The sequence below is a fragment of the Primulina tabacum genome, chromosome 9 (assembly GCF_025594145.1).
Source record: "Primulina tabacum isolate GXHZ01 chromosome 9, ASM2559414v2, whole genome shotgun sequence".
Classification (NCBI taxonomy): Eukaryota; Viridiplantae; Streptophyta; class Magnoliopsida; order Lamiales; family Gesneriaceae; genus Primulina; species Primulina tabacum.
In genome coordinates this window covers 1,064,345-1,079,800 of record NC_134558.1, presented here as the reverse complement: position 1 = coordinate 1,079,800, position 15,456 = coordinate 1,064,345, and the positions used below count along the sequence as shown (strand labels likewise).

Below are 15,456 nucleotides of genomic sequence, written 5' to 3'. Positions count from 1 at the left end.
GAAGGATTGTCGTCTTCTGAAGAAATACAACAAAAATCAGGAACTAAAGCAAGCCAACATCATCGAGAAAAGACATGTACCAATAGACCTATCGGAACTTTTTCTATCCACAGTTGTGTTTGAAGCCAATTTGGTGGATAATCCAAGGGAATGGTGGGTAAATACTGACTCCACTAGCCACATCTGTACTGACAAATAAATGTTATCATTCTACATTTTAAGTGATAGGAAAATGTTTATGGGAAACTCTACGACTTTTGAAGTCGTAGGGATTTGGCAAAATGGTACTAAAGACGACTTCCGGGAAATAGATATCATTGAGGAATTTAATTGTGCCAGATATCCGAAAGAAATTAGTTTCTGGATCCTTGTTGAGTAGGGCCAGCTTTAGACTTGTGTTTGAATCGGACTAGTTTGTCCTAAATAAAAATGGTGTATTTGTAGGCAAATGGTACCAAGATAATGGTATCTTTAATATGAATGTAATGAGTGTTATCCGCCTCGAGATGAAGAATAAAGTTAATGATTATGTTTACATGTTTGAAAGTTCTAACTTATAGCATGAAATATTAGGACATGTTAACTTCAACAACTTACAAAGACTTGCAAATCTAAATGTACTACCTGCATTTAAAATAAATCTGCAAACCAATTTCTTAATAAAATATCACAAAAAAGGAAAGATGAAACTTCATATGAATTATGGAAGGGTCGGAAACCATCTTACAAATACCTAAAAATGTGGGGGTGTTTGGCTAAAGTAGAAATATATAAGCCAAAACAAGTTAAAATTGGATCCAAAACAGTTGACTGCATTTTTATTGTATAAACACATAATAGCAGTACATATCGTTTCTTAGTGCACAAGTCAGCCATTTCTGATATTCATGAAGGAACAATCATGGAATCAAGGAATGCAATATTCTTTGAAAAAAAATTTCTTATAGGGAAAGGAAAGAAGGTTCCAACAAACGATTCTATAAATCTACAATATTGAAATCAATGATGAACCAAGACGTAGTAAGAGAGCAAGAGTTGAAAAGTCTTTTGATCTTGATTTCCTAACTTACATGTTAGATGTTGAACCAAGAACTATTCAAGAAGCTATATCAAATCCAGAAGCTCATTTCTGGAAATAAGCAATAAAAGATGAAATTGATTCCATCGTGCATAATCATACTTGGGAGTTTACTGATCTCCCTCCAGGTTGTAAGCCTTTAGGATGCAAGTGGATCCTTAAAATGAAATACAAAGAAGAAGGATCTATAGACAAATACAAATCTCGATTGATAGCTAAAGGGTTCAAACAAAAGGAAGGATAGTGACTTCTTTGACGCATACTCTCCGGTTACTAGGATTACATCCATTCGGGTTCTCATAGCTATCGCTGCAGTGCATAACCTCGACATTCACCAAATTGATGTAAATTTATTGAATGGAGAACTGGAAGAGAAAATATACATGGACCAACTCGAGGGGTTTGTCGTACTTGGACAAGAAAAGAAAGTGAGTAAACTTGTCAATACGGACTCAAATAAGCACTTAAGCAATGACATGAAAAATTTTATACTACAATGAAGTCAAATGGTTTCATAATCAACGAATGTGACAAATGTGTCTATATTAAAGGTACTGCAATTGCTTATGTAATTGTCTGCCTTTTTGTAGACGACATGTTGATTATGAAGAATAATCATGAGTTGATTATGAATACCAAGAAAATGTTGAAAAAAATTTTTTGATATGAAAGACTTGAGGTTATGTGATATTATATTAGAGATTGAAATATCTAGGACACCTGCTGAAATTATTTTATCACAAACTCACTATATTGAAAAGGTACTTGAAAGATTTAGTGCCTTAAACAGTCGTCCTGCTAGAACACCTATAGATTTAGGCGTTCATTTAGCAAAGAACCAATGAGAACCTATCTCACATATCCGAGTTCATTGCTTTAGATAAAGTTGGGGAAGAAACCAAATGACAGAGAAATTTTCTAGAAGATATTCATTGTTGGAATGAGCCAATACCTTCTATTATTATTCATTGTGATAATCAGTCGGCAATAGGAAGAACACAACGCAATATATACAATGGTAAGTCTCGATACATTCGACAAAGACATAATACCATAAGAAAATTGATCTCAAACAGGGTTATTTCTGGTGAATATGTGAAATCAAAGGAAAACCTAGAGGATCCATTTATTAAATGAATAAACAGAGATCAAATGTACAAATTGTTAAGAGGAATGGACTTATGACCCACAAAATAAAATATTTATAGTGATAACCCAACTTTATGAATTGGAGATCCTAAGACCCTGGTTCAATGTGAAAACTAAGTTATAAATATTAGTTTGAGTACTTGGAATCAGTAAAGGATCATTCCTATATATAAAAAAACCAAGTAGAAAAGACCTGCAACATGTGGTGAGGTTAAATTTTTTTTAATGATTCATATACCTAAGATGTAGGGTATGGTAAGATACTTTAGATAGGAGATCACATATATAAGAGAGAAGTAACAGTCGGTTCAATGCAAAACACTTATGAATTTAAGATATGTTCCAAGGCCCAAATGAACATAACATGGGAACAAGAATATGTTTGAATCATTGTTTTGTAAGTATTATTGACTTGGTTTACATAAACGGTTGGCTAGTTCAAGGCATCATGTCACTACACAACTAGTAAATCTGATAATATATTACTAAGGAAGGTTCAAATTCGAAAACTACATATCCTGATGCAATAATAATTCACAAGAGCTTTCAAGTGAATCTACGTACGTATATTAATTTCATTCATATGGAGAATTGTTGGATAAATGGTGAATAGTGGATGAAAGAAAGTGGGAATTGTCCCACATTAGAAAATGAGTCAAGTATAGTCTTCTTTATTAGTTCCAAGTTTGAGCTAAAGGTTTGTGCCCCAAGGACACCAGAAGTTTTTGGAAGGAGGAATGTACTGATATGCTGAGTCTTGGTGAAACACACGTGCATGTGTCCAACTGGCTCGGCCCGGTTCGGTGAGGTTTGGAAAATAATTTTTATTTTCAAACCAAAGATTGCATTCGGAAACTTTGTGTCCTTTCCGAACTCGTGGTATCGGTGACTCACTTATATATTCCCTCCCTGTGCAAGCATTAGATACTTCTTTTTATTCTTCGCATATATTTCCGAAACCTGAAAGTTCAAACATATACATTTTTCGCTGACATCCAGAACTTGAGCTGCTGCAATTCTGGATCTGAGTTTTTGTATCTTGGGGACGATTGTCAGTCCGTATAACACTTACATGGAAAAATTCGTCTTACGGAAAAAAGATTTTCCTTTCCTCAACTCATACAACTCGTTGTGCACCGAAGATCAAGAAAAAAGACCAGTAACAGAAAAATATTGGATAATTAAAAATTAATAATATAATTCTTTTATATAATCTGGACTATATTTTTTTAGTTGAATGATATTCTAAATTGTTTTTTATATGTCTGTGGATTCGAGTATATATATGGTTATCCAAATCGGGTCAATGCAAAACAAGAACATGCCAAAGACTCAAGCAAGCGGTTAAAAGGCTGGAAGTTGACTCGATGAATAAAAATTTCCTGAGAATTTTCTAAGAAATTCAAGATTGAATTTATGTGTGCATGACATCTTTGTCGGCAAGAATAGTCAGAGACATAATTAAATGGATGAAAGGGAAAGTTGGCAAATTTGAATCAAATTTGCCGAGGAATGTTCATACGCGTTTTTAACGCGTATTCACACTGACAGAGGCTCTATAAATAGAGCTCTCCCCCTTCATTCTGAAATCATCCCTTCTTCGAGTTTTCTCTCATCTTATAAGCATTTGAGTGCTTAGTTCTATAATATTTGTAAGGTGTTTTGTTCTCCTGTATTAAGAGAGTGTGTGTTCTCTTTGGAAACATAGTGAGTGAGTTGTACACCACAAAATATTAGAGTGAAATTCTTTTCATCTTGCCCGTGGTTTTCACCCTAATAATTTTTAGGGGTTTTCCACGTATATCTCGGTGTCCAGTTTATTCTTTATTTTCGGGTTTTATTATCTCAAATTCCACACGTGGGACCAACAAGTGGTATCAGAGCCTTGGTTTAAAATTTCTTAAAATTCTGAGTATGCTCTGTGGTTGCAGCCTAGACTGATCTTCCACATCAGAAAAGATTTTTTGAGATTTTTTATTTAAGTCGGGATTATTTTGTCCGGTCTACTAAAATTGTTGTAGACTAATGGCGGGAAGGTACGAGATAGCAAAATTCAATGGAAGCAATTTTATGCTATGGAAAATAAAGATACAAGCAGTTTTAAGAAAGAAAATTGCTTGGTGGCTATTGGAGATAGACCGGTGGAGATTGCGGATGATGGAAAGTGGAATGAGATGAATGATAATGCTGTTGCTAATTTACACTTAGCTATAGCTGACGAAGTTTTGTCAAGTATCTCTGAGATAAAAACAGCCAAAGTTATCTGGGATACTCTGACAAAGATGTACGAGGTCAAGTCGCTACACAACATGATTTTCTTAAAGAGAAGGCTTTATACTCTTCGGATGGCGGAATCTTCATCGATGACCGTCCATATCAACACACTCAATACTCTATTTGCCCAACTCACTTCCATGGGGCATAAATAGGGGAAAATGAACGTGCGGAGCTTCTACTTCAAAGTCTACCAGATTCATATGAGCAACTTATCATCAACATAACCAACAATATTCTTATGGGCTTTCTAAGATTCGACGATGTCTTAACTGCGGTTCTCGGAGAAAAAAGCCGACGCAAGAATAAGGAAGATAGGTTGGTAACATCGAAGCAAGCAGAGGCTTTACCGATGATAAGAGGAAGATTCATGGACCGTGACTCCAGTGGGAGCCAAAGACGAGGTAGATCAAAGTCAAGAAGTAAGAAGAAAAATATTTACTGCTTTAAATGTGGCGGTAAAGGGCACTTCAAGAAAGAGTGTACGAGTATCGATAAAAGTTCTCAAGGAAATGTGGCTAGTACTTCAGGCAGTGGTGAAATATTATTCAGCGAAGCGGCAACAGTTGCAGAAGGCAGGCACAAATTTTGTGATACATGGATTATGGATTCAGGAGCGACGTGGCATATGACGTCTCGGAGAGAATGGTTTGATCATTATGAACCAGTCTCAGGAGGATCTGTATTCATGGGAAATGATCATGCCTTGGAAATCGCTGGGGTCGGTACTATCAAAATTAAAATGTTTGATGGAACCATTCGCACCATACAGGAGGTACGACATGTGAAGGGACTGACGAAAAATCCTTTGTCCTTGGGGCAATTGGATGATATCGGGTGCAAAACCCGGATCGAGAACGAGATCATGAAAATTGTGAAGGGAGCGCTTGTGGTTATGAAAGCGGAAAAGGTTGCTGCAAATCTGTATGTACTTTTGGGAAAAACACACAAAGAGGCAGAACTAGCTGTTGCATCAATTGGTTCAGGAGAAGAATTAACAGTGTTATGACATAGAAAGCTCGGGCATATGTCAGAACGGGGGTTGAAAATTCTCTCAGAACGGAAGCTGCTGCCGGGACTTACAAAAGTTTCACTACCCTTTTGTGAGCACTGTGTTACCAGTAAACAACACAGATTAAAGTTTGGCACTTCAACTGCCAGGAGCAAAAGCATATTGGAGCTGATTCATTCGGATGTTTGGCAAGCACCGGTTGTATCCCTAGGAGGAGCGAGATATTTTGTCTCGTTCATTGATGATTTCTCTAGGAGATGTTGGGTGTATCCAATTAAGAAGAAATCAGATGTTTTCCAGATCTTCAAAGATTTCAAAGCGCGGGTTGAACTTGATTCTGAAAAGAAAATCAAGTGTTTGAGGACTGACAATGGAGGAGAATATACCAGTGATGAATTTGATGCATATTGTCAACATGAGGGCATCAAGAGACAATTCACGATGGCTTACACACCTCAACAGAATGGAGTGGCGGAGCGGATGAATAGAACCTTGTTGGACAGAACAAGAGCTATGTTGAGGACTGCGGGTCTAGACAAGTCATTTTGGGCGAAGGCAGTCAAAATCGCTTGTTATATTATCAATCGTTCTCCTTCAGTGGCGATTGATCTGAAGACTCCGATGGAGATGTGGACCGAGAAGCCGACAGATTATTCTCATTTGCATACATTTGGAAGTCATGTGTACGTTCTGTACAATGAGCAAGAAAGATCGAAGTTGGATTCGAAATCCAGAAAATGTATCTTCTTGGGTTATGCTGATGGAGTAAAGGAGTTTCGCTTGTGGGATCCTACTATTCACAAGCTTGTCATCAGCAGGGATGTTATCTTCGAGAAAGATAAAGTAAAGGGAGACAAAGGCACATTGAATTCAGAAGCTACTATATTTCAGGTGGAAAATAAGACGGACGAAGGTCGGGTTTCTTGTGAAGCAGTACCATAGCACGAAGAACAAGAGCATGTTGAGTCTGAGGTTTCCAATGTGAGGCAGTCAACTCGAGACAGAAGACCACCAGGTTGGTTTTCAGATTATGTCATTGAAAGAAACTTGCATATTGTCTATTATCAGAGGATGGTGAGCCATCGACTTTCCATGAGGCTACTCAATGCTCGGATGTATCTTTGTGGATGATAGCAATGCAAGAAGAGTTGGAGGCATTAGACAGAAATAAAACTTGGGATCTTGTTACACTACCACGACAAAGGAAAACCATTGGAAACAGATGGGTCTATAAGATCAAACATGATGGCAATAACCAATTGGAACGGTATCAGTGCTAGATTGGTGGTAAAAGGGTATGCTCAGAAAGAAGACATTGACTTCAATGAGATATTTTCTCCTGTGGTTCGGCTTACAACAGTCAGAGTGGTGTTGGCATTGTGTGCGGTGTTTGACCTACATCTAGAACAGCTAGATGTGAAAACAACATTTCTTCATGGAGATCTTGAAGAAGAAATATATATGCTCCAGCCAGAAGGTTTTGCAGAAAAAGGCAAAGAGAACTTGGTTTGCAGGTTGAAGAAATCTCTGTACAGTCTCAAACAGGCGCCGAGGTGTTGGTACAAGAGATTTGATTCCTATATCATGAGCCTTGGATACAACAGACTGAGTGCAGACCCTTGAACATATTTCAAGAGGTCTGGTGATGATTATATTATTTTACTGTTGTATGTGGACGACATGTTGGTAGCAGGCCACAACAAAGATCATGTCCAAGGATTAAAGGCACAGTTGGCTAGGGAATTTGATATGAAGGACTTGGGACCAGCAAACAAGATTCTAGGGATGCAAGTTCACCGAGACAGAAGTAACAGAAAGATTTGGCTTTTCCAGAAAACATATTTGAAGAAAATCTCGCAACGCTTCAACATGCAAGATAGTAAGCCAATATCGACCCCTCTTCCTGTTAACTTCAAGTTATCATCCGAGATATGTCCTAGCAGTGAAGTAGAGAGGATGGAGATGTCTCGAGTACCATATGCATCAGTAGTGGGAAGTTTGATGTTCGCCATGATATGTACAAGACCGACATTGCTCAAGCAGTGGGAGCAGTTAGTCGGTATATGACGAATCCTGGAAGAGAGCATTGGAGCACTGTCAAGAGGATCCTTAGATACATTAAGGGTACCTCGAATGCTGCATTATGTTATGAAGGATCAGATTTTACAATCAGGGGCTATGTCGATTCAGATTATGCAGGTGATCCTGATAAGAGGAAATCTACTACTGGTTATGTGTTTACACTTGCAGGGGGAGCAGTAAGCTGGGTTTCAAAACTGCAGACAGTTCTGGCGTTATCTACAACAGAAGCAGAATATATGGCAGCTACTCAAGCTTGCAAGGAGGCAATATGGATTAAAAGGTTATTGGATGAGATCGGGCACAAACAAGAGAATGTTCCTTTGTTTTGTGATAGTCAGAGTGCCTTGCATATCGCAAGGAATCCAGCCTTTCATTCCAGGACGAAACACATTGGAGTCCAATTTCACTTTGTATGAGAAGTAGTAGAAGAAGGAAGTGTGGATATGCAGAAGATTCATACAAATGATAATATAGCTGATTTTTTGACCAAGCCAGTGAACACTGAAAAGTTTGAGTGGTGTAGATCCTCAAGTGGCCTAGCAGAAACGTAAGTAGCAGGGAACGGCAAGATTGAAAGGATGTGTGGAGATGTGTTTGATTCTCAATCAAATCTCCAAGTGGGAGAAATGTCGGTAGAGAAAAGTCAAAATGTATTGGCTGAATTTTAAACGTGATGGTCGGCAATCATTTAATAGGGTTGGTGACGGAAATTACGTAAGAAATTCAAAGAACGCGTTTTTATACGCGTGTTCACACGGACAAGGGGATCTATAAATAGAGCTCCCCCCTTCATTCTGAAATCATCTCTTCTTCGAGTTTTCTCTCATCTTATAAGCATTTGAGTGCTTAGTTTCTATAATATTTGTGAGGTGTTTTGTTCTCCTGTATTAAGAGAGTGTGTGTTCTCTTTGGAAACAAAGTGAGTGAGTTGTACACCACAAAATATTATAGTGAAATTCTTTTCATCTTGCCCGTGATTTTCACCCTAACAATTTTTATGGATTTTCCACGTAAATCTCGGTGTACTGTTTATTCTTTATTTTCGGGTTTTATTATCTCAAATTCCGCACATGGGACCAACAATCTGGGGATGGTTGCATTGTTAAAAATAAAACTAATAATTATATACATAATGACGGCATTCAAACATAATTAATTCGATTAGTTCGTTCATTTTGGTTAAGTGGTGCGCATGACATCTTGGGATGGTTGCATTGCATGCATACAATGGTACAGATTATATATTAATATAATTAAATTAAATATATATTTTCGAAGAAGCGAAGAAATAATATAAGTACTCTACTTATATTTTGGAAAACATATAAAATTCTATGTTAAAATAAAAATAAAAATCGGGAAACACATAAAATAAAAGCATGTCGGGTGTTAGAGATAAAGGATTATAATATAACTTGATCCTAATTGTATAGAATATTATGATCAAATGGTTAAATTTTATGGAATAAGTCTTATGTGAGACGTTTTCATAGATTTCTATTCATGAGACGAGTCAACTTTATCCATATTTATGATAAAAGTAATTTTTTTCATTGTTAACCCAAATAAAATATTTGTCTTACAATATTGACCTGTAAAACTGTCTCACAGAAATTTGTTTAAAAAAATGAGTTATGTACTCATTTAGAATCGATAAAATAATTCAAACGAGCTACGTAGTGAACATAATTATTTCTCGATTATCAATTAGGATGAAAAATGAAATTACATGCGTGTGATTTTGTGGAGATTGGCCGAATAGGTAATTGACTTGGCCGAAACAATGTCTCTTTTTAATAGTGAAATGCTGTATGATTTCATGAAATGACATGTCTCTTGATTCAAGGTTTTTCATCTTCCGTAAATATGACACTTTCATTTATATTCAACATACCAATTTCTCTTTTTCTCCCTTCTCTCTAAGTTTAGTTCTATATGCGAATTTTTAAGTATCATCGCTTAAAGTTCAAATTTCAAGATATAAAATATTGAGTTTGGATTTTATAAGCTTATACGCTTAAATTTCAACTTTGGAATTAAATTCGAGAGGTGTGTTCTAGTTTTGAGTTTTTTTTTAAGCATTTGAGTTTAATCTAAATTTTGCAAGATTTAGACTCTTGGAATTGGATTTTTAAGTTTAGCATTTAAAATTCGAAATTAGAAAGTTTGTATAATATATATCTTATTAGCATTCTAAACATTTTCAAGTTCGTGTGACTTTAAAATTTGTAGTGCTACTATTTTGAAGCCATATTCGTTGTATATTAGAAAACGAATCGCCAACAACCGTGAGCATCAGGCGGGGCAATATCATTTAAAAAAAAAATAGTCAAACTATTGCCTCGACTATTTTCTCATAGCCATTTGGTTCACCTATTTCTTTCCTAAGATTTTACCAAGACAAATAAAGAATACCTACCAACAAAATTTTTGGGTTTTTTTATTTACGGATGAGAAGTGTGTATATTTTAAAATTCTTATTGAAAGTGGTTTCATATATATAGAACATTTTGTTTTTTTATGAAATTGGATGGAGATAACAAAAAATATATTCTTTTTATTATTATCATCATTATTATTATGAGTAAATGTCTTGTGAGACGGTCTCACGAATGTTTATCTGTGAGACGAGTCAATCTTACCAATATTTACAATAAAAAGTAATACTTTTACCATAAAAACTAATACTTTTTATGGATGACCCAAATAAGAGATCTGTCTCACAAAATACGATCTATGAGACCGTCTCACACAAGGCGTGTTAGGATGAATTAATAAAACTACATATTGATCAAGTCAAATTCTTTTGGATGTGATAATCGTAAACACGTTTAATCATGAGTTTAATATTGGACCATTTTTAGCTTAGGAAGAATAAATCAATTATCTTGTTTAAATTCTCACATACATTATAATTATAGCATTCTCGATTAATCGATTCTTTTGGTTACGGACCAACTCGAATAGCTAAAAAATTGACTAAACAATATACTTTCTAGTAACTGATATACTTTCTCAGAAAATAATAAAATCTTGAAAAACAATAAAAAGAAAATCTAATTTTTTTGGAAAAATAGTGACAAGTTAATCAAGTAATACAAATTTTCTGATAATTAATCAATCATGAAATAAAATAAAATTATACAAAATCATTATAATCAACATGTCGGAAAAAGAGATGATTCAAAATTTCCATTTGCAAGATCGAACCAAGTCTAAAACCCAATATTTTCAAAATGAAATTAAAAATTACCAGCAAACTGAACTAAATCTTGAAATACATTGGGTTGTCGGAAAAAGAAGGAGAAGAAAAAGATCTCACCCATCAGAATAACCACTAAAATATACATAAATATCGATGCATGAAATATAAATAAATATATTAAGATATGTATTAGAATGGCGACCATGTCCTATGTCAACACACTCAACGACCAAACCAGGTCGTGACATCCACTTTAACCTCCGTGTTCCTATTCTCATTATTCATCCTTGTATGTATGTGTGTGTGTATAGTATATATATATATATATATATATGCAAGCCCAGACCATGATCTTGTTCAAAAAGCTCTTCGTTTTCGGAGTTTAATGGAGTTGACCATGAATCCATCACAAACCAATCATGTGATCAGTGACGGCAAGAAAAATGGCGGCGACGATGTCATCCGGGAGACTTTCCATATACTCACCAACACCCTCCTCAGTCTTCTCCTCCCTCTCTCGTTCCTCATCCTCGCCCGCGTCGCCGCCGCCCAATATCTCCTCTCCGTATCTAACTACGCCATTCAGATTTCCACTTGTTTACCATGCTTCCTTTTCTTGAACAAGACACACACGATTCTCCATCTGCTCGTCTCTGTGATCAGTGCATCCACTCTCGCCCAAGGACTTAAAGGAAAAATCACATTCCTGAGCCACAGCTCCTTGACACGACATCGTCTGTACGCCGCGTGGATTTTCCTCTGCATGTTACAACTATGTGTCGGGTTAGGTATTGAAGGGAGCATAGCCTCTGGTATAGACGGTTCGAGTTTCGGTCAAGAAAAGGGTCTGCTCTGCAGAGTGGTGTTCTTCTTCGGTCTGCATGAAACGACGCTATTTTGGTGGAGGACCGTGGTGAAGCCCGTGGTCGATGACACGGTGTTCGGATTTTACAGGGAGGAGGAAGGATGGTTGGTGAAGGTGGTGATGGGGGTGGGCTTCGGGTGCCTTTGGTGGTGGCGCGTGAGAGAGGAGGTGGAGGCTCTGGCGCTGGCGGCTGAGGTGAAGAGGGAGCTGATGATGGGGATTGGGGTGGCGGATTTCGTGGGATGGTGGCTGTATTACACAACGGTGACAATTGGAATGGTTGGAATTGTGAAGGGATTGATTGGGGTGTTGATGTTCTTGGCTTGTAATTGTAGGAGAAGGGAGAATTGCAAGCCAACTCCAAATGACGAAAAGGTTTGACCATATCAATAAAATTATATTCCTAGTCGGCTGAGAAGCCTAAAGATTTATGCTCCACAACATGCGTATTCCATATCCTGCAAATGGTCATTTGTATGCTAACACAATTGTATCCCAACAATAAGCATACATATACAGTGCTAAACAAATCAAGTCAACAAATTTGAATTCAAGGCACGTCATTTTTGACAAATAAATAACACATGTTTTGTGTTAGTAAAAAATGGTTGGTTTAATAACGTAAGCAATGAATTCATATTTTTTATTTTATTTCTATAAACTTCACCAATAAATACTCATTCATTCTTCATTCTCAAATCACACCAAAATACAAAATCATAAATGATTTAGTGTAAAATTTCTTAATTACTATTTATTATTGGAAATAATAGGATTAGTGGAGAGAATGTGTGTGGGGACCCGGACGCTAATTCATTCCTTAATCGTCTTTAGGAATAATTCAAACAATTATAATAAACATAGGTCTAACTTTTTTTTTTTTTCAAAATACAAAGCGAAAACGTAATGTAATTCAATTCAGATTACATAATAAACATAAACATATAAATCTTGTATTATCTACAAGAATTCAACTAGGTTCAACTATATATCAGTGCTGAATCCTAAGTTGTTTCGAAGCCCGGATCTCCACGCTATCTAGTCCAGCCTCGTTCTTTCCTTGACCCTGATCCTATCCCACCTGTTGCCATGCACACATACAAACAAGACAACAGCCGGATAACTCCAGTGAGAATTACATTCTCAGTATAAATCATGTATACATGCAATCATAAAAACAATATAAAAGCATATAACAGATATGTCTAACATGTATTCAAATCAGAATATAAATCCATATCAAGAATAAATCATATTCTATACATGTACCATCATCAGAAACATAATTTATCATGTACCATATTCAGGAACATAATCAACATAACTCGATATAAACTGTCAATTAGACTCATGACTTCACATTTAAGACTAGACCCAATCCTAGTCTAGGGATCCCGATTTCCAGAAGTTGGCATTCCCATATCGACCAACAGTAATAGAAAAGACTCCAGTTCTATCCACGTCGATAGGGTATCGATCACCAGTAATAGAAGAAGCTCGGATTCTATCCACATCGGTATAGTATCGATCACCAGTAATAGAAGAAACTTCGATTCTATCCACATCGATATGATATCGATCATCGGTAATAGAAGAGTTACGATTCTATCCACATCGATCCGGTACCGATCACCAGTAATAGAAGAAGCCACCTTTCTATCCACATCGATAGCCAAACTTCCGGATGTAACGATGTCGGTATTCCTACATCAACCAACAGTAATAGAAAAGACTCCAGTTCTATCCAAGTCGATATAACCAAACATCTAGTGTCCTGACCGAACCGTCATGGACTGTGGTCCTATCGCCAATACACTATCTTGTGACATCGTGCAATGTGCCCGTGGCGATCCCACCACTATCAGGCACTTCTGTCACAAGATTACTCGTCTAATATCTGCTGTCCATAAATCAAGAGAACAAGTACATCAATCAAATCAATACAATAAGGTAAAGTATGTGATTTAGGGAAACTCGAGCCAAACCTCACTCGAGTTGTGCAATCCCAACTCAACATTAATTTATACCTTTATCTTCTCGCTCTGACGAAGACGAAGTCCTGAATTCAACTCTGTCCATTCTCAATCTGGTAATAACAATACCGAACAGACACAATATCAATATATAACTCAATTCAGAACATGTTCTGATCAATACTCAAATCAACATACTATCTGACCAATGTCAATCGACATACAGTACAACAATACAATCTCAGTCAATCGTAAATCTGATCAATATCAATCTACTGAGGTTTCGACGACATAACAATACAGTCTCGATAACCCCGTCAATTCCAACACCACAGATATAATACCAGAACTCATAATCAATATCGGTGCAACTCATAATTTCAATAACAATACAAATCTGATATCGAATCTCAGTCAAATCGATTTCGAAAATCATAACAATTACAGAAATAGTCTGTTCTTTAATCTGACTTCAATTAAACAATGTCTACTGTATCAGAATCACCATATATGATTCCTATTCAATTCTGACAATATCATAATTTCAAAGCATGTCTAAACATAACAAAACTTACGTCCTGTAGAAGCCTGCGTCGATAGGAACACAGTACTGAAGTCGAATTCAAAATCAGACGGACGGATCGCAATATAAAGGCGTAAGGATTTTCGTAGGATTTTCTCGAGCTTCCTCTTTCTTTGTTTCTGCCAAATTCTGAAGGATATATGTATATATATATATCCTAATGCATGTCTAAGCTACGTGTCTTCTTTTCACATATTTCAGGCGGCGCTCGAGCGGTCCAGAATTACCGCACGGGCGTGGGATGTTCTGCCCAAATATTTCCGGATTGCGCATTGGCGCTCGGGCGGTCACAAACTACCGCCCGGGCGCCGCTCCTTCTGCCCGAGCACTTAGCTTGTTATGCACTGGCGCTCGGGCGGTCAAAAACTACCGCTCGGGCGCCAGACTCTCTGTCCAAAATCCATTCTTGTGATGCATTGGCACTCGGGCGGCCCTTTTCTACCGCTCGGGCGCCAACAGTTCTGTACAAAATATGCACCCTTCATATGCTTTGGCCAATCTGGTCTCAGAATAGCCCGTCTATAATCATATCAATTCATAATCAATAATCTCAGATTAACAGAATCAAAATCTCGGGCCTTACATTTCTCCCCCTCTAAGATATGATTTCGTCCCCGAAATCACAAGCAATCAATTTATATCAAAAGAAATGTATAATAGAAGCTAATCAGAAAACTCACATCAGTGAAATAACTCTGGGAATCTCTGTCTCATATCAGACTCAGTCTCCCAGGTAGCTTCTTCGATATTCTAACTACTCTATTACACTTTCAACAACAGAATAGTCTTCATTATGAATTATCATTCTTTTACTGATTCTGATCCCCGACTAGAGGAGTCATTTAAGAAGTATAATATCAAAATTCTATTCAAAATAACTTGTGATAGAATCAATCACAACTATTGGCTATACAACATCCGTATATACCAATCAACAACTTGATAGCAAATCAATATCATCATCTGTTAATCCTATTCAAGGATATATTCAATCTTTGGCCTTCCATACCAACAGTCATCATCCGACGTTGGCTTATTTCATATCAATTTCCGAGCTATCTTCATTTGCTTCTGAATCAGTTTCATTTTCTTTATCAGATCTCTGATCCTATCAAACCCAATCTCAGGCACCACCGCAGTATCATCCCCATACAAAGAAAATTCGCAGTTCTCACTGTACAATACCTCAACTAAAGCTATTTCGATATTCATCTGATAGATATTATGGTACCATT

The 15,456-nt window shown here is 36.7% G+C and overlaps 1 protein-coding gene across 1 annotated transcript; it reads left to right on the top strand.

Moving 5' to 3' along the window:
* The first annotated feature begins 11,117 nt into the window (after positions 1 to 11,117).
* On the top strand, positions 11,118 to 12,046 carry LOC142556396 (uncharacterized). The gene has a single exon (XM_075667858.1). It carries the CDS (start codon positions 11,186 to 11,188, stop codon positions 12,044 to 12,046), a length of 861 nt encoding a protein of 286 aa, XP_075523973.1. The 5' UTR covers positions 11,118 to 11,185.
* The last annotated feature ends 3,410 nt before the right edge of the window (positions 12,047 to 15,456 follow it).